The sequence below is a fragment of the Phalangium opilio genome, unplaced genomic scaffold (assembly GCF_054372755.1).
Source record: "Phalangium opilio isolate 3A_F unplaced genomic scaffold, DU_Popi_V2 ptg000031l_1, whole genome shotgun sequence".
NCBI lineage: Eukaryota > Metazoa > Arthropoda > Arachnida > Opiliones > Phalangiidae > Phalangium > Phalangium opilio.
Window position 1 is genome coordinate 15,393,093 of NW_028324158.1, and position 24,929 is coordinate 15,418,021.

The following is a 24,929-nucleotide window of genomic DNA, read 5'->3' on the forward strand; positions in this document are numbered from 1 at the left end:
ATGCTAAATGTTACCCCTGGGATATAAGAGCACGGCCCCGGCTAATAGGGGTCCAACCTTTTCTTTCTGTTCTTTTTTTGGCCCAGGGCCCCGAGTCATCGGTTGGTTTCGATGTGCCTGGAATTTATTACCCAAGCTCACGGAAACAAGATGGCCCAAGGGCTGGGCCTTAATAGTAATTTTACACGGCTCACGTGACCCCCCCCCCCCGTATAGTTGATCTCCAATAAATCGTACAACTAAAAACATTTCTGAAACACAATCGTGTATCCCTTTAATTTCTAATAACGTCACATTTCAAATAATATTAAATCCTGGATCCCCTAAACCAGAAATCACTATGACCGTAAAGCGTCCCCTCTATTTTACGAAACCTAACCTAACCATCCAGCATAATCTCTGATGTATCACGCGCACAAAGTGCAGTAGTGCAAGAAAATTATCATCTTGTTTCCCTTCCCTCAAAAAAGCCCGCGAGATTTAAACTACCTTTCTTTCCTCTCTCTCCGAGCGGGATGCCCCCTCTCCCTCTTCCCCCTCTCACTAATATACCAGGCAGGCAGTTCTCTCTCTACGCGGAGCTTCGTATCGCCACCGCGTACGCTAGCGATCTCTCTCTCTCATCGTAAGCGTACGTTTCGCGGACGCGACCGGTTTCCCTCTCTCTCTCATCGTAAGCGTTCGTTTCGCGGACGCGTCCGGGACAGGGACAGGGGTTTTGGTGCCGTTTCTTAAATTTTAAACGGAATAATTCCGTGTAAAATTAAAAAGGGACCTTATATCCCTTCTTTGGGAGAATGTTAAGAATTGGCTCGCCCTTTGGTCGTTCCCTTGAGGGGCCCAAAATGAAATTAATCTAAAGGTTTCTAATTAATCATTAAACCCTAATCAGAAAGTATGTTTTTAGTGCCCCAATTTGTGGTTTTTGGAAACTAAGAAAGCTAAGCCCCTCAAAGAGTATATCTACAGACTACAGTAGATATTGAAAGTAATGATTCTGTTTAAGGAATACCATATTTTGGGAGAACTGATAGAAAGGAAATAGATGAAATGAATCATCTTCCACCAACGGAACTATCCCGGGACAGTGACGTAATTGAGAAGAAGGCGGGATACCCTACGCGTAACGTCACACGCTACAAAATGTAGTGTACTATTTTATTTTATTCATCGGGTGATCGCGAACATGCCAGGCTGGAGTGTGAGGGGTGCCTCTAGAGAAGAGAAGAAAAGTAATTGTCTTTATCTTCTTTTTTCTTCGAAGACTGAACGAATTTCTTTGGGTTTCCACCACTTTTTATCTTTGGGCGGTGTGTCGGGTTTATTAGAGACAATGAATACGAAGCTAAAGGAGTGACCCGGTTTTTGCAGCTTCCCCCATCCTTACTTTATTGCCTTATAAAAGTTTAACAGATTGTAAATCTCCAGATAGGAAAGAACAGTTTTGTCAGAATGGTTTATTTTTTTCTTATCTCTTTTCTTTCTATAAATCTTTCGCTCCAATCTCAATCAAAAGCCAATTTAGATCCACGCCGAGTCTATTTCTTCACCCCAGTTAGGCCTATTAGGTCGGCCAGATAATTTAATTCCCAGATTTGACCTTTACACCACCCGGAACTGGCACTCGTAACGGTATCCGCCCCTTTTGATCGTAGCCAGTGCCACGTCACCCACGTGTTTTTTCTTGCCCTTTAAAAAATTGCGCAATACTTTGTGACGTCAATCTTCAGCCAGCTGACGTAAGGTTGAATCACTTGCCGGTTTAATACGAGGGTTTTATCATAATTATTGATGAAAGTTGATGGGCTTAAACCTTTTAAAAAGTGAAAATGATCACTAACAAATATCTATTAAGTGATAATTACAAATTTGTATCGACTGAGAATAAAATTCTTAGCGAAAATGATGAAAGTAGGCTATCAAAAGCTAAGCCTTGGTCGTCCACGCTTTCTCTGTCATGTTCAAACACGCCTCCTTTTTCCGTTAATTTAACTTCCACACTTAAATCTAATTTAATAGGCAATGACATTCCTTTATTATATAATAAACCAATATCCAGGCCTCCTAAAAGAGCTTTAGAGTAAGGTTTACGATAATATTTTGTTAATTTTCTCATCTGCAGCTTGGAAGTTATAACCCGGTTCCCGTTACAGAAACATCCATTTGAAATCTAAAGACGTTTACGCAGCGGATTTGGGACGTTTGACGAAACTGACGTCCGTTAGGAATACCCTGCTTGATAATGGTAACAATTAAATTGCTAAATTACCAAAATAATTGCTTAAATTACCCCATTTATTGATGCAGGGAGTCTTAAACCTGAGAGCAAAGTTCTCAAACTCGATCCTAAAACTGAGTTGGCTCTTTCCACGAGGGACGCGATCGTTTTACCCATTAACGATAATGAATTGCCAGCCTATCAGTTTGATTCATTGCCAGATATCAATGAAAATGAAGAGGGATTCTTTGGGAATGTGGAATTAGATGTCTACGAAGACATCAAGAACCTTAAGCAAGTTCAAACTTCTCATAAGGTGGGTACCCATTTTAACCCTTTAAACCTACTTCTTAATTAATTAATGTAATTAAATCCGCTTTTTGTTCCACTTAGATAGAGTTTTTAACGGCCGTTTGTACCTCATTGGTCAATTCCCCTAATTTTAAAAACCAATATGACGCTACCAAAGAAAACCTAGAACAGTTAGCGGCCAAAGTTGAAACTTTTGATCCTGAATTTATTTTAAAGGTAATTAATTAATCCTAATTATAAATTTGATAATAAACTTAGGTCTAATGATAAAATGAATGTGCAGGTGGCTTTGTACGCTCGACAAGACTTAAATATCAGAAGTACAACCAATTTTTTATTGGCTTACTCCGCTAATTCCAAAAAGTGCCGGATTTACCTTAGAAAGTATTTCCAAAAGACAATCAGGTTGCCCTCTGATTGGTTAGAAGTCGCCGAATTGTATCAGGTAATTAAATCATCCCTTAAACTAGTAATTAACTAATTAATTAAGATTTAATCTTGATTAGAATGTTGAGGGAAAAGAAGTGCAAAGAAATTCCATTCCATCGACACTCAGAAAAGTTATGCTTGAGAAATTTGAAGATTTTGACGAATATCAATTAGGTAAACGAAGAATTAAGTTTAATTAAGTGAAATTAAATTAATTTTCATCATTAATTACTTTAGCAAAGTATAATAAACGAAAAAGAAAGAGAAAATCTGATAAAGCAGATGAGAATGAAGATGAAGTTGTTTCCGACAACGTTGATCAAATTGAAGAGAAACACGTCTTTACTTTGAAAAGAATGATTCGATTATTGCACATTTCCAAACCACACGAACCCGTTATGTGTTTACTCGGAAAAAAGTGTGTGCATTTAACATTTTTATTAACTTTTAACAGCATTTTAACACTCTTTTTGATTATTAGTTATCCCGAGGATCCTGAGAAGTTCCGTCAAAGTGGTTTATCGGGTGTTTGGGATCCTGAGAGGGCGGGCAAAAGGATGAAACTGGAAGTGCCCGTCACCTGGGAGACGCAATTGGCCGAAAAGGGAAACAAAGCCAAAGTTTGGCAAAAACTATTGGATGAAAAGAAACTCCCCTATATGGCCATGTTACGTAATCTCAGGAACATCATCTTAACTAATGTTTCCGAGAAACATCACCAATTGGTTTTGAACAAGATTTCAAATAAGGTTTGGCCCCTTATTTTAATCTTCCTTAAAATTTAAAATTAAAGTTCAGTTTTAAACTTTGAAATTAATTTTAATTATTTTTTTTTTGACTTTATAGAAAGCAGTGATGAGTAGCCGTCAATTTCCTTTGAGTTTCTACAATGCTTACGAAACCATCAGCACATTGGAAGACATAGTTCACAAAAATCAAAGAGATGAACTGGTTTTTAGAAGCAAAAAGGGAGAGAAAGACGAAGAAGCCATCAGAAGAAGGATCGTCATTAAAAAATTGAAAAATAAGTAAGCAATTCAATCTTTTCCCGCAGACTTCCCTTCTTCTTTGCTAAGCCTAACTTAATCTTTTACCCAGTGCTTCACTTCACTTCTTTGCTAAGCCTAACATAATCTTTTACCCACTAAGCCTAACTTCACTTCTTTACTAAGCCTAACGTAATCTTTTGCCCACTAAGCCTAACTTCACTTCTTTACTAAGCCTAACGTAATCTTTTGCCCACTAAGCCTAACTTCACTTCTTTACTAAGCCTAACGTAATCTTTTACCCACTAAGCCTAACTTCACTTCTTTACTAAGCCTAACGTAATCTTTTGCCCACTAAGCCTAACTTCACTTCTTTGCTAAGCCTAACATAATCTTTTCGTAACTTCACTTTTTTGCTAAGCCTAACGTAATCTTTTGCCCACTAAGCCTAACTACACTTTTTTGCTAAGCCTAACGTAATCTTTTACCCAGTGCTTCACTTCTATGCTAAGCCTAACTTAATCTTTTCCCGCCCACTTCACTTCTTCTTTGCTAAGCCTAACTTAATTAATTCTTTAATTAATATTCTTCTCGTTCTCGTTTCAGGTGTGATAATGTTGACGCTGAGAAAATTGCTCTGTACAAAAAATCGCTGGAAAAAGCCATGCAAATCTCGGTTGAACACAATTTGGATCCAATTCCAGGGAGAACTCTCGTCATTTGCGATCTCTTGTCTTGCGTTTCTGCCAATGAAACTAACGCCTTTAAGGTACACTCAATTTTAATTAGAATTAAATTAAATTTAATTCTAATTTCGGCATTAATTAATTAATTGATTAATTAATTTTAGTTGGTGAACCAAAATTTGCTTTTGTCCCTGATGTGTTTATCCGCCTGCGAACATTGCGACCTGAAAGTGACCAAGTACAACGCCACTTCCTACGACGATGTTAAACCTGGAAAAGATGGTTCCATTTTGGAAGAAGTTCGTCGGTTATCGTCGCAATACGTCAACCGTGACGTCACCTCTGACAGTCTGAAGGCCTTTATGGAGCACGAACACGTTTCCATGTTGGAATCTTATCTACAAGTGGAATGGACCAATCAACAACCGGTCAGTACCAAAATATATTTTTATTGGTGGCGGGATTTATTTTGTTTTTTGGGGGATTTAGAGGAGGGGGGGGGGCGTACATTTTTTATGGGGAATACGAAGACAATATTGTTATTTACAAATGCAGTCTGTCAAAGTAATATTTGTGACGTAAACTCGAAAGTTATGAGCTGTTTTTTTGAGCTGTCACGTGGGGTCATTAGGAACTGTATCATACGTTTCCATTTGATTAGCCCTTTGCTTTTTATGAAAAAAATTGCTAGAATTTAACGTTTAGACCCCAAAATTGTTTAGCGAAAGTCTTATACAATCTCTATTTAAATTTAGAATTAGTTTAATTTAATTAAGGTTTTAAGTCTGTTGATACGCGTCTTGTTTTGAAATACGCGTCTAAATAACCATGACATTTAAAACAATGTTTATATTTAAATATTTAATACGATGTCGTATGGCGTAATACTAACTTTATAAATAACGCTGAACGACTCGCGTCATCAGTGTACGGACAGAGAGAATTTAGAAGGGGAGTGGAAGGCCCCCCCCCTTTGACTCTATTAAACGTGATGACGCCCAAACAAGATGTCGCGTTGAGCTTTTTGGGGTAGGCGAGTTTCCAGTCACGTGTTCTAAAATCTATCTATTACAAACGCATCATACCGGAAATCGACCTGCCTAGATAACGTTTAGCAGACGACGTTGCGCTACATTCCAAACCACCCCTTCCACTCCCCTTCTAAATTCTCTCTGGTACGGACTTTAATTAATTGGCACTGTCATCAAAATGCGCCATTGATGACAAATATATTTCTGAGCGCGGCACCTTATCGACGTCACCATGTAGTTCTCCGTCAATCGTAACGATAACGCGCGAAAGTAACGAACTATTACCAATCTGGTATTTGTCTTTTGTAATTGTACTCGCGAGTCCACTTATCTGTTTTCGTCACTGTCGGGATACGTGACGTAGTAAGGGGTATTTTTCAAATGGTGCGGCCTTCCCATGGTGCGATAGGCCAAATGCGGGGGCATGATTTTTTGGCGACCCATCGTCGAATAGGAAAAGGCTTGAGGGTGAAAGTTTTGATTGGAGGGAGGGTAGCAAGAACACGGGTGGTTTGGCGGTTTCAAACAAGTGCACGTCCCTTGCGCCCTCAGCGCCAACGGACCCGCCAGAGGTCCCGCCGTGTAATGAGGTCGGGCCCTCCTTAAGCGGATGACGCAGATGATTATGATTAAGATGCAAACGAAAGCCACGACGCCCGCCACGATCCCGATGATCATCGTGTCCACTTTGGTCAGGGTGCTCTTCCCGTTGACCGCCGAGGCCGGGATGGCCTTTTTAATCGGTCGAGGACTGGTCGAGGGCGCTTCGAATATTATGTCCGGTTCCTCGCGGGTGCTCGGTGGTCGGCGTCTGGTCGTGGTTGGGACGTAGGTCGTGGTACTCGTGTAGGCGCGCTCGTCGCAGACTAACTCGCTTTGAGTTAGGCTTAAGACCTTTTTACCCTTTAAATGCGGCGGGTAGTGGCAGGACACCGCGTAAATACCCTCGGAGTTTTCTCGATTCGGGTTCAAAGACATTTTCTCTTGTAACCAAGTCCAAAATGGTTGCAAATTACAATCGCACGAGATTGGATTGTCTTCGAATCCGTTGACCTTGATGGAGCTTTGTTTGCTGTTTAACGTTTGAAGTAGTTGGGGGTTGATGTTGGTAATTTCGCTCCCCGAGACGTTAAGTTTGATCTTGGAGGACAAAGGGAGGGGCAAGAATACCGTCATGGGTAGGATGGAAATACTCGTGTTCTTTAAATCGATGGATAAATCCGAGTTTTGTAATCCGGCAAAGGCCCCCGAGGACAAACTTCTGAGCGAGCGTCCGGTTAAGGATAGTTTATTAAGCCTCGGCGAATATATGTCCTGCAATTGATCCGTTAATTGGGGATCGCGAATTTCCGTTTCTAAAGCCTCCAAAGACTTGGCGTGTTGTAAACAGTCTTTCGTATCCAAGTAGTTCAAGTTATCGTAGCTGTGAAATTTGAGTCGGTTCAACTTCTTCAAACTGAAAATGGCCTCGCAGTCTAAACGACTCAAGTCCAGTAAATTGGCGATGTTCAAACTTTCCAAGTTGGGTACCAGGTCAAAGTCGCCTCCTAAGATACTGGTTAAAGGGTTACCCGAGATATCCAAGTGTCTCAGTAGGGGTAATTGTAACCACGGTTGCGGTTGATTGAATTTGACGCTCTTAATTTTATTGTCGGATAAGTCCAGGGTTTTGATGTAACCCGTTTTCTGAAAAGCGTCTTTCTCCACCGTGGCAATTTCGTTCTTGGATACGTTCAGCTCTTTCAGGAATGGACTCTCGATCAGGGGTAGGAATTGTAGACCGGTTCGGGCGATGTTCAGCCGACGGATGCTTTTGGGTTCCGACAGTAGGACTAAGTGGGCCTCGTACGACAATGGGTTATTGGATAGATCTAGTTGTTTGACGTTAACCAGGGCGTCGGCGTTTGAAGGGAGATCGCGGATCTTGTTGTTGGACAAATCAACGCGTTCCAGGAAAGAAAATTGCTTCTTCAAAGCCGCCGTTGGGAACTCGCGAAATTCGTTGTCGGCCATGTTAATTCCCTCGAGTTTAAAGACGTGAATCCTGCTAAAGATATCCCCCGGCAGGCTAGATAAATTGTTTCGACTCAGGTCCAAGGTCAGTCTACTGACGCCGTGGAACGTCTTTTCTTGTAAGGCCGAGACGTTGTTGTTGCTCAAATCTACGTAGTGTAATTGAGTGGAATTTTGGAAGGTACTATCTCCGATCTTGCCAATCATATTATCCTGTAAGTACAACTCCCTCAGAGTTGGCATATTGGCGAAATCGGCGTCTTCCAGCGACTGCAGACGATTCTTTCGCAAGTCGATCGTTTGCAGGGAAGACACTCCGCGGATAATTTCACTCGGGAAGAACGTCAGCTTGTTGGAAGCCAAGCTGATCTTGCTCAGGGACGGGTGGACCGTGAAGGAATTGGGGTACAAGTACGTGATATGGTTGTTGCTCAAGTCCAAGGATTCCAAACTGGTTTTCCCGCTGAACATATCCCCCTTGATGGAGGACAACATGTTGTTGTTCAACCAGAGACTCTTCAAATTCGGTAGTTGATCGAAGGCGGCGTTTTTGATCGTCGTTAACTTGTTTCCGCTCAGATCCAGTTTTTCCAGCGAAGCCATTTTGAAGAAACTTCTCGGCCCGAGTTCGTTCAGCAAGTTGTTTTGCAAATAAATCGTGTCCAACGAAAAGTTGGAGAAGGTGTTGGCTCGAATGGCTTCGATCTTGTTTCCGGATAAATCCAGGACTTTTAAACGTTGAAGGGAATCGAAGGTCCCCGCTTCGATTTCAGCGATTTGATTGTGACTTAAGTTCAAGTATCTCAGTTCGGGCATTAGTTCAAAAACGTAGCCGGTCAGATCGGGAATCTCGTTTGCGGCGAAACTGGCGATTTGTAACTGAGGGAAAGACAAGCGCGGCAACTCCTTTAGATTGTTATTTCCAAGATCGAGTACCAAAATGGATCCCTCGATTCCGGACAGTTTAGAGACGGAAATCTCCTTAATTTTGTTTCCGTACAAGTTCAAAAGGGCCAACTTTTTAAAATTTTGGAAGCAGCCGTCGGGAATGTCCCGAATTAAGTTGAAGGATAGGGATAGCTCTTCCACTTGTTGAATGCTTTCCAAAATTGTCGAAGATATGGCGGCGATTCGGTTATAATCCATGTTGACCTTGAGCAATTTTTTAAGTTGGTCAAAGACGTCGGAAGGAAAGGCCAGTATTTGGTTATCGGCCAACGAAATGGCTTCCAAATTCTCCAGACTGTAAAATGAGTCCGGGTTGAGTTTGCGCAAGTTATTGTAGTCTAAACGCAATTCCTTGATGGTCCTGGCACCCAAGAAGGTACTCGAGGGTATCTTGCTGATGCCGTTTCGACTCAAGTCCAATTCTTCCAAGTTTATAATGATACTGAAACTGGCACCCTCCAAGGAGCGAATTTTGTTCGAGTTCAGGTTTAGTTTTCGCAGAACTTCCAGACGTTCCAAGGCCATAACCGGCACTTGGGTTAGGAAGTTGTTGGACAAGTCCAGCTCTTGTAGATGAACGGAACCTTGAAAGGCGGCTTGGTTGACTTGGCTGACGCGGTTCCGCGACAGGATCAGTCTCTGAAGGGAGGGCAGACCGTCGAAGGCGTTGTCTCCGACGACCTCGATGGAATTGGAGCTCAGGTTCAAAAAGACCAGGTTCGGGTGGTCCGGGAAGTGAGTGACGGCCAAATGCGAGATTTGATTGTCTTGAAGGTGGAGCGATTGCAAGGACGGCAACTTACGAAGACCGTCCGACGGCACGTGGTCCAATTCGTTCCCTCGCAGATTCAGGTCCTGTTTTGATTGGGGAGTGTTATTAGTGTATCTCGCGCCTTTATACTAGAGTTATGCCTTACTGTTAAATGTCGCAATCCTTCGAAGATATTGGAATCCAAAGCCCTTAATCCGTTGACCGATAAATCAAGTCGACGTAATCTGGACAATTTCTGAAACTCGGCCGTCGAGAAGATGGGGTTCAATTGATCCCCGAGTTGATTATTGGCCAGATTAATTTCCTCGACGGTTCCTTCGATTCCGTCGAAGACTCTCTCGGTCAGTCTCCTCAACAAGTTATCGGAGAAGTCGACGTTCCTCAAAGGTACTTGGCTGGCCGTGAAAAGTTGGGCCTCCAAGTTCTGAACGCCGGCGTTCCGTTGACTGAACTTGAAGACCCGTTGTTGAAATGGGAGGAGTGGGAAGTCGCCGAAGAAGGCGACATTATCGCAATTGACGGCCGTCCCGTTTTCCTCGTCGTCCACGCACTGACAGGGAAGATTGACGTTACGGTATCTCTCCTTGCACGGATAGGCGGCTCCCGTCAATTGCGCTTGGCTGTAGCTGACTAAGGTTGCCAATAGGATGAGATGCCTCGTTAGGACACGCTTAGCGATTCCCCTCCTCATCTTTCTCTTTCTCGTAGATCAATCTGAAACGAGGAAGTATATTTTTGAAGCGTTAAGCCTGGTTCTCACTTGGCGAAAAAATGCATTTTTCGCCACGCGACTTCATACCCGCGACTAAAATGAGCGAATTTTCTTCTAGTCGCCGTCAAAATCGCCCCAAAGAGTCCCAAAGCGACTGTTCTATTTTTTTTCGCTAAACGCTCGGCGAAAAAAGACTTCAGCCAATCAGGTTCAAGTAATGGGAAGGGGGAGTGTGCTACGTCGCCAATTTTAAGCCTTGGTCACTTGGTGTATAATAACCAATGAGTTCTAATATAAATGTTCTGATCTCTATGAAAATAACAGAGGTAAGCTTAGACAAGTTTTCATGCTTCAAATTTAATTTTTTAAGAGTGAAATACGTACGCTAGCTAAAATTGATTATGTTTCTATTAGATAAATATGAATGTGTCAAAAAATTCTTTAAGGACAAGAAAATAACTTGGTTCATTATTAAGTTGAATACAAGTTTGAATTTTTAGGCTTAAGATGCATAAAGTAGCGCTCGTCCGGCTGAAGCGTTTTTAAAATTTCGCGCCCAATGAGAACTACTCCCCCAGCGACTAAAATATCGCCTTTTTTTTCGCCACGCGAAAAATTAATTCGTCGCGACTATTTGCCAAGTGAGAACTAGCCTTTAAAGTGAATGGATTGGATTTTGGCGTTTCGCTTCACAGAACCGATATCGAGTTTCTCCTTCTAACCCAATAGCCCTTTCAATTTTATAACTTGACCGCTATTTGGGGATAAATAATTAACGCTCGTTGCGGAAATAAGTTCCTATTGAAATCAATTCGTTGGTGAGAAAAATTTAATTTAACGTCAACTGAATTAATTAATCCTTGAATTAATTGGCATTCGTAATTCTTTTTTCGCCAAAGGCATTGAAACATTTAATCAAACAGCGACTTTAAATTAATAATAATATTAATCCGGGCTTTACTTTCTTCCAGTTCGTGACTACGATTTAATTTTTTCGTTCGACCCTTTTAAAATAATATCTAGATAAAAACTAATTTTCGAATAAGCAATTTAAACTCGCGAAAGGATTCAGAAAAATTTCCCCAAACTGGGCGTGCGCTTAAGTAACTTGCGTAAAGAAAAAGAGGGGGCCTTTCAAAATTCCACCAATCAAACTGGTTACGTTTAAGATTAAATGAAAAAGTGGAATTCCAATTTATATCCGAGATTATAGACTTGATTTTCGCAGAAAGAACGGTTTGTCTCGATCATAATTTATGCCGCTGCCAAAAAAACCTTTGCCAGGTTGAAATTTTGTTCTAGATACTTTTAACGGTACCGCCGCCGGCCGGGAGCGCGGGCTGCTTTTTATGACGGATAGCCCCTTTGGTCCAGCTATACTTAAAAATGTTAGTTAAGCCAGCCTAGATATGCCACCAGCGTGTACACACCCCTATCACGAGATACGTGTACAAAGTGTACTCTTAATCGAGCCATTGTCCATTTGAAAGAATGTTTTGTTTATTTGCCCAGCACGGTCAACTTTGGAACCCGCGGCTGGATAATATTCACCCCCGAATTTTATCGGGACCCGAAATACTAAACAAGGTTCATACAAATTTCGGAAAACCGATTAACCCGAGTTTTATAGCCCCCCCTATATGGAGTATCCTATGGAGGGAGTGTTAACGAACATTTAGCTTAATTATTCGGCCCCTGATTGTTACAGCCCCAAGTCTTTAGTATGGTTGGATGGGGGGCAAATAGGACTATAACATACTCAAAGGACATCCCCGTATCTCTAGTAGAAACAGAGTTACGAGCCTGCGAAGTTTAGGGTGAAAAATCATAAGTAACATTCTAACTATAAGTGAGACACTAACATAAGTTGACGAAGATATTGAGCTAGCCTCAAGTTTAAAGTACCCTTGTATGGGGAGCACGAAGGACTATAACATATCCAAAGGAGATCCCCGTATCTCTAGTAGAACAAGAGTTATGAGCATTTAAAGTTCAGCGTTAAAAATCATAAGTAACATAATAACAATAAGCGAGACGATACCATAAGTTGACGAACATTTTCCTTAATTTCTCGACACCTGTTTGACGGAACCCCAAGCTTTTGGTATGGTAGGATGGGGGACAAATTGGACTATAACATACTCAAAGGACATCCCTGTATCTCTAGTAGAACCAGAGTTACGAGCCTCCAAAGTTGGGTGTGATGCTATTCCTATGTCATGTTTTTGTTCATTTCGCCTAATTACTCGGCCCCTGTTTGTCGTAGCCCTAAGTATTTAGTATCTTTGGATGGGGCACAAATTGGACCATAACATACTCAAAGGACATCCCCGCATCTCTAGTAGAACCAGAGTTACGAGCCCCCAAAGTTGCTTGTCATTTTTGTCATCTATTTGTTTCCATGTTTGTATGAACCCAGTTTAAAGAAATCCCTTATCACGGACTAAAAGCGTTCTAAATTGATTCTAGTCTCTCGAAGTTAAAATGCCAGGTTTAATGGCCTTGTTCCCCGTGAAGTAGGTCTCCTCCAAAGTCGGGCAGAGCCAGTACGAGATGATTTTACTATAGTTTTTCCCCGATGACCCCGAAGGTCGCTTCTCTATTCAGAGTGACCTTGTTAGAGAGCGCGTGAGATTCGGAAAGGCACTTCTGGAATGGCGTGGACTTGACCTGACGCTACCTGCTCTTAGATGGGTTTAAATTAACCTGAAAGAAAATCTGGCTTTTCTATACAGAGTAGATGGCCCGTTCTTAGAGCGTCGTAATGGTACCGGATGAACTTGAAAAAAATAAGAAATACCGTTCATAAAATAATCGTCCTCGGGCGCCTGCATTAAAAGTACTACGGAAGGAAAAAAAATCTTTTTCCGACTATTTGAAGCGTGTATATATTCACGAACCGGTTTCTGAATCAAGAAATTGGCCGGCTACACTTCTTTTTTTTGACTTGACGACCACCGTAATATATTTAAGGCGTGTACGGGTTTACAGTTACCTGTCACCGGAGAAAAAAATAATAATTCGTCGCTCGCTGCATTTAAATTTTATTTTCCATCCATGATAATTAACTTGGGAAAATTTATAAAGACTAGAAGTCCAACGACTGAGGTAAATTTCCTCCGTAAAAATTGAGTTTAATGGAGTAGTGGCACTATGTGTTAACTAGTCGTAGAGCGTAATACAGTCAAAGGCAGGCAGGTGCCATTACTCTAGAGAAGCGTCGCGTAGTGGAGGTATTTTTAATTTGGATTGGGAATGTTCAGTTTGAATGGGGCCCTCGATTAACCCGAACTGGGCTTTTGGACGACTTAAATAGAGCGTAGCCCATCTTAAGTATTCCCCTCCTCATCTCAATTTTATAATTTTCTCCATTAAAAGCCGATTTCGACGGACAATCTTGAGGAAGTTATAATCCCCTCTCGTAAAACAGTAGCTAGCTATCAAAGCCATTATCGCCACCCCCCTTAACCGGCCGAACTTACTTCGGATAGACCTGATTTTGTTATAATAAATCAAAGCCAATATATAACCCTAGCGGGGCCGGGGGCACGCTACAATACAATGCCGAAAATTAATTCAAAGAACTGGAATTATAGTTCGCGAATGGTTCGTAGAAACCCTTAAAATAATTAAACGGATACTGTTGGTCTCATACCGTAATATAGTTGCTTAAATACTACTTTTATTCTTGGTCTTCTGGCCATGGAAGAGTTAATTAGCGCCTACCTAATTTTCAATGTTATATTACGACCCAAGATATGATAATATCCCCCCTCCCCCCCCCGGTTTCAAATATTATTAACATGCGAATACAAATTCATAAACTGGTTCCTTTTTTTGCAAGATAAGGAATTATGAAAAAGAAAAGGCGCATATATTTATTCGTTGCCCCATAGACACGGAACGCCAAATAATCAACGAGAAAAAAGTACAAGTTTTTTTTAGATAAAAAGCATTATTTGGAAAAGCCCACGCATGGGTTGCCAGCTTTATATCGTGACCGCTAGAGGAACCAGTTTCTCCTATAGGAAAAATTGTAGCTCTGGGCTGGAAGAGCGACCCCCCCCTTTATAATATGGAAGCACCCCCAGGATTATTTTAATTATTGGAATTGAATTTATCGCGAACTTTCAAACCAGACAAGGTTAGTTAGACACCCTTAAGGGACAATTTACCGTTTGGCAAACGTGAAAGAAAGCGAGGGTTGATATTTTATTTAAAATTCAAATTATTAAATACTTCCTAGATTATTTAGGGTTATCATTTATGGTTATCATTTTTTACAAAGGGAAGAAATGCTATACAGCTAAATGTAGCTCGCCTTACTCTACCATAAGTTCGTAAGATATGTTCTATCATAAGTTTGTCACGGGTTACCAACTAGAGAGCTTGTCACGAAGTGACGTAGGTGATAGATTCGAGGCAAAACGACGCCTGGTCAGGCGCTGTCAATTTTGTCAAAGGCTCAGTAAGGAACTGAAAATTAATTCGTTCTCGAATTAGCTCGACCCGTAACTCTCTCCGTAGTATTACGAAGAATAGGTAGTGTCATACTTATGGAACAACGTGTCTTATAAACCTATGGTAAAACTACTTTGGCTAGAATAGATGTGGAAGCGAAATGGTCCCCGCGGCTTTGAATATTTTTCTCGTTTGGCCGTAATACGGTAGTTGGCCGTCTATTATTTGAGAGTCCTTAATGTTTTCATCAATTAGCTGCCTTTTTTTAAGCGCGGCGGCATCTCGATCTACCGGTAGATCGGGATAAAGAATTATCATTTTCACCCTATCCTATCTCTCTCTTTTGGCCGCCAAAGTTCAAGAAACTCTCACCGCGAGGTTGAGCGAACACGCTACGCGTCGGACGAACCGCCAATAGGGTAATGGCAGCCCTCTGCCTTCGACTGTATTAAGCTCTACGGGGAAATAACATGGGGTGCCATTAGTCTATACTAGCTCGAGAAATGTTAAGACTCCTCGATATTAACAACAAATCCCGGATGATGAATTGAAGAATAGATATTTAAAAGGGAGACTGTATACACGAGTTTAATTAATTTCTATTTCAAAGTAATGGCGGTTTTGGTTGGCGGTTCGCAGACGGGAGAAGCAAGCGCCTGATGAAATTGGTGGTAGTCCACGCTGCTTTCACTCTCCCTTTGTATAGTTATTCGGAATGATTTAGAATATATTAAAAGGTTTATAACGAATTGGAAGGGAGGGAGGGAGCGAGCGTGCGTTCCGATTGGTTGAATTATTTGTGGCGCTAGCTTAAGATCCTTTTATCTCGAATATCCATTCTTATAGAAATAAGTTTCTTCCGTATACGGTTTACCAACTTTTATTTTCGTTTTTAGCCAATTGAGGCTCGCATTCGAGGCTATACATTATAATATCGCGCTCTGATCCGTACCATTCAACGCGCGGCCCCAACATCTTAGCTATAGTTCGACTTGGAAAGATTCGCGCTAACATATTAGGATGTTTCTTTGAAGCGTGCAGAACATTCGTGTTTGTAGAAGTTATTGAAAAAGGGTTCATAGAAAGCGGCCACGTGACCCCCCTACCAAGTAAAAACCTTAATTCGACAGCATTAAAATTTTCGAGTTGTCATTAAAATGATTATAGAACGAACACACCCTTGCCTAGTTCGTCCCACACACGTCATTTTCCTAACTCGATCGCGTCATTACCGCATTCTTGATCCCTATTTAAATTTCAAACCAAATTCATTCGCAATTATTTTATATAGAATTTAAACGTGGGATGAAAAGTATAAAATTGAAATATTTAAAATGTGTGAGAAACTAAGTTAAAAGTGGATAACTTTTCGAGTTGGACCCAATACCCGCCCATTCGATTCAAGAAAACATTTAATCCGATTGGTTTTTGGGCTTTTAACGCCACGACGTCTTTAGTTTTGAAAGCCGCACTCGCTTAATAAAATATAGGAAAATTTAACTTGGCCTTTAAGTTAGAATGAAGTTGCGTAATTTAGCTCGGAATTCCCGCTCTCGCCTTAATTTGATACACGGGGGGAAACTGGTTTGACCACAATCCAATGAATTTTCACGACAAAAAATATAAGTAATTTAATTGGAGCTTCCCGAGTTGACCCGACGCGAGCTGGTGTAAGGCAGCGGCGGAAATGCCATTTCCTACAAACCGATTTAACAAACATCGTAACCAAAAGTAATATCGTTGCAGTTAACATAAACCATAAGTGTAAGACTATCGCTACGGAACTCGCTATCTTTTGAAAGATTTGTATCCGCTAAATCTCGATGGGAATTAGATTGTTTTGGACTTGAAAAAGTCATTCGGTCGGAGGATCGCTGAGACTTCCTCAATCCTTTTTGTCTCCGTCGTCTCAACCATTGTTTTCTTAACGAGACTAACCCCCCCCCCCCACGCCATGTTTTGGCCTGGCTCGTCCGTCGGAATGTTTTTAGGTTACTACAGTCTTGCTTTATTTTTCTTTCCTATATCCGGAAGTGGACCACCACCACCTCCCGTTTCTTTTCGTGTTAGATGTAAATAAGAATTCTGTGCTAAATATAGAGTCCTTCGAGGAACCTTCTTAGGAATGATTCATTAACAGCCAATACATTCTTATCATTTACTTTTTTTAATTAGCTTTGAGTGACCTTGGTGTACTAAATCTTTCCTTATTTGCGCGTACCGTTATTACGCGCATCCCAATATCGATAAAACTCTGGCCAAGTTAACGGCTTATAAGACCCAAGTGTCGCTTGTCAAATTGACCTTTGACTCGAGACTACTGTTTTAAAGTTCGACAAAAGTTTAAGCTTACCCGTTACTTGTACAAGTAGAATTGTAAATCCCGTTGATGGACACTATCCACCGTCATTCATTTCGTAAACATTTCGCCGTGATTAAACCATGGACGGTTCTCGCCGCTCGCTGTTGGAACCACTTATTTCGCTTCACCACACGCTGTTGTATTGAACTTTGCGAGATTGCCGAAAATTGAAGGAATATTCTTGCTCGACTACTATAGCCTATGCCGTCTATTGAGGAACTGTTTCGACTTAGCGAGTCGAACCGTGGCCGAAGCGCCGTTCAAAACCGGTATTCAGTTGCGAGATGAAACTCCCCGTGTTTTTACCAGCGGCTATACATACACGTAAACCTCGAATCTCTCTCTCTTAATGTTCGCCAGTCTAGGAGTCCTCTCCTCTCTCGCGAATCGAAGATACCCAACTTCTTTCCCTTCCCCCCCCCATTATCATTATGCAAAGCAAGACAGTGTTGAACAAATGGCCAAAGGCAAAGATATGTTTTGCCAACCTTCCCAGCTACGAAGGTTACAGTTTCGAATTTTTTCCCTTCCTCGCTCACTCTCTGTCGGTACGGGAATGTTTTTCTCCAGACCCAGACCAGTGTCAGGGAACCCGGGGTTTTGTATCACGTGACCCTTTCTTCGGGTAACGTGTGCCCTCGAGGTGGTTTCTGAAATTATTGCAAATTTCGGATGGAGTGCGGTTATTATGAATAGTGGCGTTGTTTTAGATTTTGCTTAGTTACTCGGGCCCCGATTTATGCACCCATTATTATTTAGTATCCTTGGAAAGGGAAGTAATGGGGCTGCGAGAAACTCAAAGGACTTGACCGTATCTCTTATAGAACCAGAGTTATGAGACCCAAAGAAATGTGGGAGGAGACTCGATTAAATTTGAATTTTTGAAACATTTTATTATAATTTTCATGGCTCGCATTTGATACTTTTCGTGATACAACCAGAACGGGGAGATAATTTAAACTTTTTTGATTTGCATTTTAATTCCCCCATATAAACGACGACGTCTATTTATTTATAACAACCGTAATCAATTATCTAGAACGAAATAATTAAGTTTTAAATTCAAAAATATCTCGAGGAAATATTTGATAAATCAATCGGTACAAATATGAAAATTAGATCGAGACAAATTTAATTTAAAAAATAGCCGTTTTCTCCCCAAAAATTTCGTTTTTCAATTTTCCGAGAAGGAAATTGTTTCGAAGGTGACTTTTCTATTTGAGGATGGACAGGACAATTACGGCCATTAACAGTACTAGAATCTCGGTGGCCGCCTTCGAAGAGGCGATACCGTAATGTTGCGAAAACTGGCAGTTGAAATCGTTCTTGAAAACTTCCATTAAAGGGCGATCTCTCTTGTTGGCGCATCGTGTTTGTCTTAAATCGGCCGTGACGCGTCTGACGTTTTCCACGTCCTTCGTGTTACGGGAATCAAAGTCGCGGTTGTAAAGGTTCTTGTACCATCTATCCAACCAGGACAAGTTACAATCGCAATTTAAGGGATTTCCCGATAACAGGACCGTTCGAACGTGCTCCAACGGCTCAATCTGAAATATAGTTCAATTACTTCAAATGATTGGTTTAGGAAGAAAGCGACTTACGTCGTTCATCACGACGGCTTTATGAACGGGAATGTCCGTGATCATATTGTCCCTGGCGTCCATCGTGAAATTTCTGATGAAACCCAATCGTCCAAACATTTCGCTGGGTAGCTCGGTGACGTTGGTTCCGTGCATGTTTAGAACCAATTTCGATCCTTGGAAACATTTGAAGGAATCCGAGTGCAAGAATCGTAATCCCGGACCTCGCAACGTCACTTCGTCCACGTTCTTATTCATTAAACCCTGTAGTAAATTGGCCAAGGGCGCCTCTTCCAAATTGAGGTCGATGCGTTTCAAAGCGTGGTTGTCCATCAACATAACTGGCAGGACGAAATCGGTCACCCTCGGGTAGGCGTCCACTTTCAAGTATCTCAAGGAGATCAACGGTCTGTAGGCTCCCTTCTGGAGGAATTGCAACGGGATCCCGGTCATTTCCAGTACTCGCAATCGTTCTAGTCCGATGAAACTGTCGTTGGAGAAACCGGAAATGGGGTTGTACGATAAACTTAACCATCTCAGTTTCGATAGGGAATGCCAAGCGCTGTTGGGCGCCGAGACCAGGTTGTTATTGGAGACGTCCAGTTCTCTGAGTCCCGTGATGTTTACCAGGGCCAAAGGGGTGATGAAGGAAATGGCGTTGTTCGATAGGTTTAGGGATTCGAGACGGGGTAAACTTAAACGCGGGAACGACGTTAGGTTGACCCCGGCCAAGTTCAAAGTTTCAATGTGGCTTCCCAAGTCGTCGAACTGATTTTCGTCAAAACTTTGCAAAGGGTTGTTCGATATGTCTAGATCCATCTGTAAAAGAGAGCCTACAATATCTTAGCCTCGCTTTTAAAAGTCGATAAACTATTGAAAGCCATGAAAATAAATAGATTTAGCGCCTGCAGATACGTAAATAGCGTGTATCTCAGAAACGAGAGAATGCTTTTTAACACTTCGTTTTTATCTACTTCTGATATCCGATTTGAAATTTCAAGTTCAAATTAGTTTTGCTTTACAAAATATAGGTATTTCTTTGTGTTTGTTTATTTAGCCTTGAAGTAATTTTTCTTTTCATTTATATTTTGAATTTTGGTAGCGGTTTGAGGTCATGAAAACGCGCTCGCTCGCTTTTTTTCGGGTTTATAGCCTAGCTTTAATGGGCTTTTCAAATCGTTATTATTGTGGGCCTGTATTAAGAATCTACCCTCTAGGTAGTAAATTTTCTTAAAAAAATCGGAAACTTGGAAACATTTCAAAATTGGCTACGAATGGATAATTATTATTGGCGGCCGTAATAAAGTTAACAGCGGCGGCAACCTTCGCGGTACATTGACCACGCTTGTTTCGGCTTTGCCGTACCATAAGCGGTGTATCCCAAATTAGACTACTTATTTGTTTACTAACGAGTAATTGCCGCGGCCTTCGAGTACTTAATGACTTACCAAATTATGTAAATGAGAGAAAGTTTCAGGCTGCAAGATTTTGATGTTGTTGAAGGAGATGTCAAAGTGGACTAGTTGCTGCAAATTCTCCGTGTCTTGAGGACTGATCGATCTGATTTTATTGTTCGACAAGTCCAAATGTTTCAGCGTCTTTCGTACCGTTTCCAGAGCCGTCTCAGGGAACCTGAGGATCTCGTTATTGGCCGCGTTTAACCATTCCAATTTCGTTGACCGGAAACAGTCATCCGGGAAAGATTCTAATAAATTAAACGATATATCCAGAACGTTCAAGTGTTCGTTTTCGGCCAAGGTTCGCGGCGCTATGTCCGTCAAATCGTTGTAAGAGACGTTCAGTACTCTAAGACGCGATAATCCGCCGAAAGCCAGCTCCGACAGAAACTCCAAACCGTTCTCGGACAAGTCCAAACTTTGCAAGTACTCCAAATGGTAGAAGACCGAGTAATTCAAGGAGTTTAGCGCGTTCCGATTCAGTTTTAGTATAAGTAATGACGATTTGAAGGCCACGAAATACGAGGCGTTGACGAAGGAGATGTTATTCCAACTTAGATCCAGTTCCTCGACGCTTAAAGACGAGTGCGAGTTGCTCGAATTCGAGTCCAAGCGGTTGAAATTGTTGTAACGTAAATCGACCAATAACGAATTGAGGTTTCCGACATTTTCCAGGGCGTAGTAATTGAAACTGTTCAGACTGTTACGCGCCAAGTTGAGGAACTGTAGACGCGGTAGATTATGAAAGGTGTCGTTTGCCAATTCCTCCAAGTAATTGCCTTCCAAATCGAGCTCGGTCAGAGATTCCATGTTGGAGAATCCTTCCTTTTCAATTTGTCGAATGGCGTTGTCGTTCAAAAGCAAAATGCTCAATTTCTTCAAACCCTCGAAGGTGTCCTTCTTCACCGTTTGTATCTTATTGAAGGACAGGCTCAAATGTTCCAAACTGGGACTGTTTTCCGAGTTGAATATGCCTTTCTCGACGTTCCTCAGAACGTTAAAGTTTAAATTTAAAAATTCCAATTTCTTTAAACAAGCGAAGGCGTCCCCGGTCAATTGCGAAACGTAATTCTCGCTCAAGTCCAAATCGGTCAGCTCCTCCAAGTCGCAAAGAACTTCGTAAGGGATGGCGTAATTTGCCAAGGCCCGGTGAAGATTCAACGCTTGCAGCGATTGGCTGATGGGCTTAAAGGAATCTCGGTGGAAAATGTGGATTCGATTCAAGCTTAAATCCAGGAATTTCAGTCGCGGCGTTTCTTCGAAGGAATCTTCCTCTAGCTCCGAAATGAAGGCGTTGACCAAACTCAGCGTCTCTAACTGAGGACCGAAGTACTCGAAAAGGTTATCGTCTCGACGTCGGCGATACTTGCTGGCCATTTGGAAGCTCTGTGTCAAATAGAAAATATTAGTCCCGAATGAAGTGTGCAGGCGCCTAATTTATACCTTCAAATCTTGAATTTTGGTGAGGTCGTCGATGCTGAAGACAAAGTCGCGTATCCCCTCCAAATTCAATTCCTCCAAACTAAACCTGGCGTCTCTGAAGGAGTCGTTTTCAATCACCAAGTCGCGATTCCCTTCCAGGTTCAAACTCTTTAAATCGGTCAAGTTTTCCAAGACGGCGTCCGGGAAACTGGTCAGATTATTTCGACTCAAATCGATCGTCGACACGGTTTCCTCCAAACCGCGGAAGGCGTGCGGGGAGACGTTGTAGATTAGGCAGTTCCTCAAGTACAATTCTAGCACTCGCAAATCCTTAAAGGAGTTGGCTTTCACTTCCCGGATCAGGTTGCCGTCTAAATACAATTTCTCCACCTCTTTGAAATTCTTGAAAGCGTTCGCGCTAAGAATGGATAAGTAATTTCGCTCCAAATGTAGTTCTTTGACCGAAATTTTCTCTCCGAAGGCCGGATCGTAACTGGTGAAGATGCGGTTGTCGCTTAGGTCAACGTAATCCAGTTGTTTCTTGCTGGATATGACTCGGAACGGTATCTTACTCATTTGGTTACCGGACAGGACCAGCTTCCTTAAATTGTTGGGTCCGGGATCCGCGGTGACGTCGTGAAGTAAATTTGAACTCAGATCCAACTCCTCCAAGACGACCAGTTCCGCGAAACACCCCTCTCGAAGTCTGCTCAGAGAATTACCTTGTAGGTTGAGTTTCTTCAAGGTTTTCCGGTACTTGCCCGCCAAGTCATTTTCCTCGATGTCCGATACGAAGTTATCCGATAAATCCAAGTGCTCTAATTTTTCCAAGTTGCGCAAGGCGTCGGTGGGAAGGCGCGACAACCGATTGCTTCCCAAATCTAACTGCCGCAGACGTTGTTCCAAGCCCGACAGGGAATTGGCTTTCAAATTAGTTAAATGGTTCTCGCGGACTTGTAGTCTATAAAGACGCGTCGTGGATAGGTTGAATTCGGATAGTTCTCTTAAACCGTTCCGTTTCAGGGTTAAAGTGTGCATGATGGAGCCGCCGAGGCTCTTGGGTAACGTGGTAAATGGGACGTCGACGCAGCTCACCTCGCCCAATTCTCGCCACGCTTGGGAACAGTAACACAAAGGGTAGACGAAACACGGTTGTTGGATGGCTTCTTCCGCTCCTAGTACCATGGCCATTGTGGCCAGGAAAATAGTCCATGTTGCCGACATTACAATTAATATTGACTTAATTTATAACGTACGAGGATTTTAGACTTAATTTCTCGAACCTGATTGTTTAAACGAACCCAATTCCCCGACTGAAATTATCGTTACTGTTTCGAAATCTTTCGCCGGGGCTTTAATCTTGTTAGTGTAACCGGACAGATCGAGTGATTATGGCTCGTAAACTCCCTCATCACTCGTCTCTGCGACCCTATACTATCACCATTGTTGCCTAGTCCTTAGGTATCGTGTCAGGTAACTCGGTCCGCGTAAATAGGTAGTTGAATTTAGGGTGAAAGGGAAGCCGTATGACTCTCCCCCTAGCTCTTTCTAAACCATATCCTACAGGAGACCCAATAGTTCCCCAATGTGAACTTGCCAATATTTATTTAATAACGTTTTACCACTGTCATTTTTTATATTTAAGGCCTACCGTTGTCTGTGTATTAATCGCTTATAATTTTGCTTTTAAAAATGCAAATAATCAAAGGAGGGTTTTCTTTAATTTTATGGAGTATTACCAATTCCCAGATAAACACGATTGTTTACTTCACAACAAATGACCGTAAACACGACGGCAATTTGAAAAATCTAGAATTTGTACAAAAATACCGGTTGCTACGCAACCCAAAGTTGCTTTACGTTTGCGTTAACTTATCCCCGTACAAAGGGTAAATCTCAATTAAAACTCATTAAAATTAGGCGACGTTATATATTTTTAAAAATCTTTCATTTACGATACAGTTTAGTACTTGTAAATCAAAACCCGTTGAATATTACATTCGCCGGATCGAGTGATCAAGTTTTGAAGTACGTTTAGGATAATAGATACATTAAGAGTTAATTAATTAATTAGTTAGTTTTAATTGCCGGCAGATTCTTAGCCGCCCAAGGCAACGCCTCTCAATTAGAATACGTCGAACGTATCGATACTAAATTCGATTTGAAAGCCGTACCACGTGGTTTACTAAACCAAAAATGGGAAGCCGCGGAGGAAGAACTTATATTACCGTCTATTTTACCACCATTAGCGTAATTAACGATTACGAGTTTAAAGTTAATTAGTGTTAATTAACGTAAATTCGTGTACGTGTCCCAGATGGAAGACAATCCGAGTCTTCATATCTTCGACTTTCAAGGACACTCACGGCGAACGAGACCTCCTGGTTCGTTACGTCTTTCCGGAGTTAAGGGCCAGGGCCAGAAAATTGTTGTTAAACGTCCACGAAGTTGATTTGAGATGGGGGATTACCGAGGAAGAATCGAACCGGCAAAAGTCGGCCGAACTCTGCCTGACCGAAGTCAGTCGCTGTCATTACTTCTTGGGGATATTGGGGGAACGCTACGGTACCGTACCTTCCTTGGACTCTTTACCCGATGAACCCCAATTCGATTGGGTCCGAGATTATCCCTCCGGGGCCTCCTTGACCGAGCTGGAAATATTCAACGCCGCTTTAAGTCATCCCAAGTCCGCCAGAGTGAAGTCCTTTTTTTACTTCAGGGATAATAGCTTTGAAAGGTACGTAGCGTGACGAGTGTGTCGTGTTGCGTACTTCCGGTCCTTGTCAGAACTTTGTTTCAACTCTTAGCGATGTACCTTGGAAATGGCGCAAAGATTTCTTGAGCGAAAACGAAACCAGCGCCGAAAAACTAAGGGATTTGAAATCGCGAATTCGCCAAGGAGGTTTCGAAGTCTACGACAAGTAAGATATAATATTCTTGGTAGCGTTATTAGGCCCCAGTTCCGTAAACGTCATCGTCTTTAGTTATCCGTGTGGTTGGGGTCAAGAAACGAACAACGTCCCGATATTAACCGGACTCGAATCGTTCGGTCAAAGAGTATTGGATAATTTATGGAACGCCATCAAAAAACTAAACGATCAATTAGAATATGAAAGTGAAGAAAGTTCCCCCGAAGAAATTGTCCTCAACAGCGAGACGTTTCTCAGAAGAGAGAACGCGTACGAGAAGTGTTTGGACGTGATTCAAAAACCCGGTAGCGTCACGTTACTGTATGGCAAAGCTGGTTGCGGGAAGACATCGTTTCTGGTATGTTGTTCCGTTTTCACGCTGGAACCTTCGTAATTCCGCAAATTCTAACTGGTTCCTTCGTTTTAACTTAAGCTTGACTTGCGCAATGAGATATCCCAGAAAGAAACGTGTTTAAGTTGTTTCGTAAGCGACCAGAAGAACTTATCGAACGTCATGGTTTCTTTGTGTCATTCGGCCTGCGACCAATTCAACTTGGTCATTCCCATACCGAAGGATAAGCTGTAAGCAGACGCTTGACGCACCTTACCCTACCTTGCGATCTAGTACTAA

The 24,929-nt window shown here is 41.9% G+C and overlaps 3 protein-coding genes across 5 annotated transcripts in view; 1 reads left to right on the forward strand and 2 right to left on the reverse strand.

The window, feature by feature from the left end:
* Nucleotides 1-1,737: 1,737 nt before the first annotated feature.
* Nucleotides 1,738-24,929, forward strand: part of LOC149690941 (telomerase protein component 1-like) — a 33,382-nt gene continuing 10,190 nt past the window's right edge. For all 3 annotated transcript variants that reach the window (XM_089870397.1, XM_089870396.1, XM_089870398.1), the window contains exons 1-18: nucleotides 1,738-2,080; nucleotides 2,154-2,245; nucleotides 2,308-2,534; nucleotides 2,612-2,746; nucleotides 2,814-2,975; nucleotides 3,037-3,133; nucleotides 3,197-3,377; nucleotides 3,441-3,708; nucleotides 3,806-3,987; nucleotides 4,552-4,714; nucleotides 4,796-5,059; nucleotides 23,139-23,278; nucleotides 23,352-23,417; nucleotides 23,484-23,639; nucleotides 23,707-24,126; nucleotides 24,197-24,310; nucleotides 24,374-24,656; nucleotides 24,732-24,880. In XM_089870397.1, coding sequence (XP_089726523.1) covers nucleotides 1,830-2,080; nucleotides 2,154-2,245; nucleotides 2,308-2,534; nucleotides 2,612-2,746; nucleotides 2,814-2,975; nucleotides 3,037-3,133; nucleotides 3,197-3,377; nucleotides 3,441-3,708; nucleotides 3,806-3,987; nucleotides 4,552-4,714; nucleotides 4,796-5,059; nucleotides 23,139-23,278; nucleotides 23,352-23,417; nucleotides 23,484-23,639; nucleotides 23,707-24,126; nucleotides 24,197-24,310; nucleotides 24,374-24,656; nucleotides 24,732-24,880 — 3,350 coding nt within the window. In that variant the 5' untranslated portion in view covers nucleotides 1,738-1,829. The remainder of the gene's footprint in view (nucleotides 2,081-2,153; nucleotides 2,246-2,307; nucleotides 2,535-2,611; nucleotides 2,747-2,813; nucleotides 2,976-3,036; nucleotides 3,134-3,196; nucleotides 3,378-3,440; nucleotides 3,709-3,805; nucleotides 3,988-4,551; nucleotides 4,715-4,795; nucleotides 5,060-23,138; nucleotides 23,279-23,351; nucleotides 23,418-23,483; nucleotides 23,640-23,706; nucleotides 24,127-24,196; nucleotides 24,311-24,373; nucleotides 24,657-24,731; nucleotides 24,881-24,929) is intronic.
* On the reverse strand, nucleotides 5,061-17,268 carry LOC149690942 (uncharacterized). Its single transcript, XM_089870402.1, has 3 exons — nucleotides 16,922-17,268; nucleotides 9,541-10,109; nucleotides 5,061-9,478 (listed from the first exon to the last, which is right to left on the reverse strand). The coding sequence occupies exons 2-3, from the start codon at nucleotides 10,084-10,086 to the stop codon at nucleotides 5,990-5,992; spliced, it is 4,035 nt and encodes a 1,344-aa protein (XP_089726528.1). The 5' UTR covers nucleotides 10,087-10,109; nucleotides 16,922-17,268; the 3' UTR covers nucleotides 5,061-5,989.
* On the reverse strand, nucleotides 17,798-22,888 carry LOC149690943 (chaoptin-like). The gene is made up of 4 exons (XM_089870441.1): nucleotides 21,411-22,888; nucleotides 19,959-21,353; nucleotides 18,532-19,329; nucleotides 17,798-18,477 (listed from the first exon to the last, which is right to left on the reverse strand). Exons 1-4 carry the CDS (start codon nucleotides 22,611-22,613, stop codon nucleotides 18,145-18,147), a joined length of 3,729 nt encoding a protein of 1,242 aa, XP_089726567.1. The 5' UTR covers nucleotides 22,614-22,888; the 3' UTR covers nucleotides 17,798-18,144.

What these genes read in the sequence shown, in the direction of transcription:
- LOC149690942 (XM_089870402.1), bottom strand. Translation starts at nt 10,086, where the DNA reads ATGAGGAGGGGAATCGCTAAGCGTGTCCTAACGAGGCATCTCATCCTA. An exon ending in AAGGATTGCGACATTTAACA is followed by an intron (nt 9,479 to 9,540) that starts GTAAGGCATAAC and finishes CAATCAAAACAG; the next exon opens with GACCTGAATCTGCGAGGGAA.
- LOC149690943 (XM_089870441.1), bottom strand. Translation starts at nt 22,613, where the DNA reads ATGTCGGCAACATGGACTATTTTCCTGGCCACAATGGCCATGGTACTA. An exon ending in TCTCTCATTTACATAATTTG is followed by an intron (nt 19,330 to 19,958) that starts GTAAGTCATTAA and finishes TCTCTTTTACAG; the next exon opens with ATGGATCTAGACATATCGAA. An exon ending in AAGCCGTCGTGATGAACGAC is followed by an intron (nt 18,478 to 18,531) that starts GTAAGTCGCTTT and finishes ACTATATTTCAG; the next exon opens with ATTGAGCCGTTGGAGCACGT.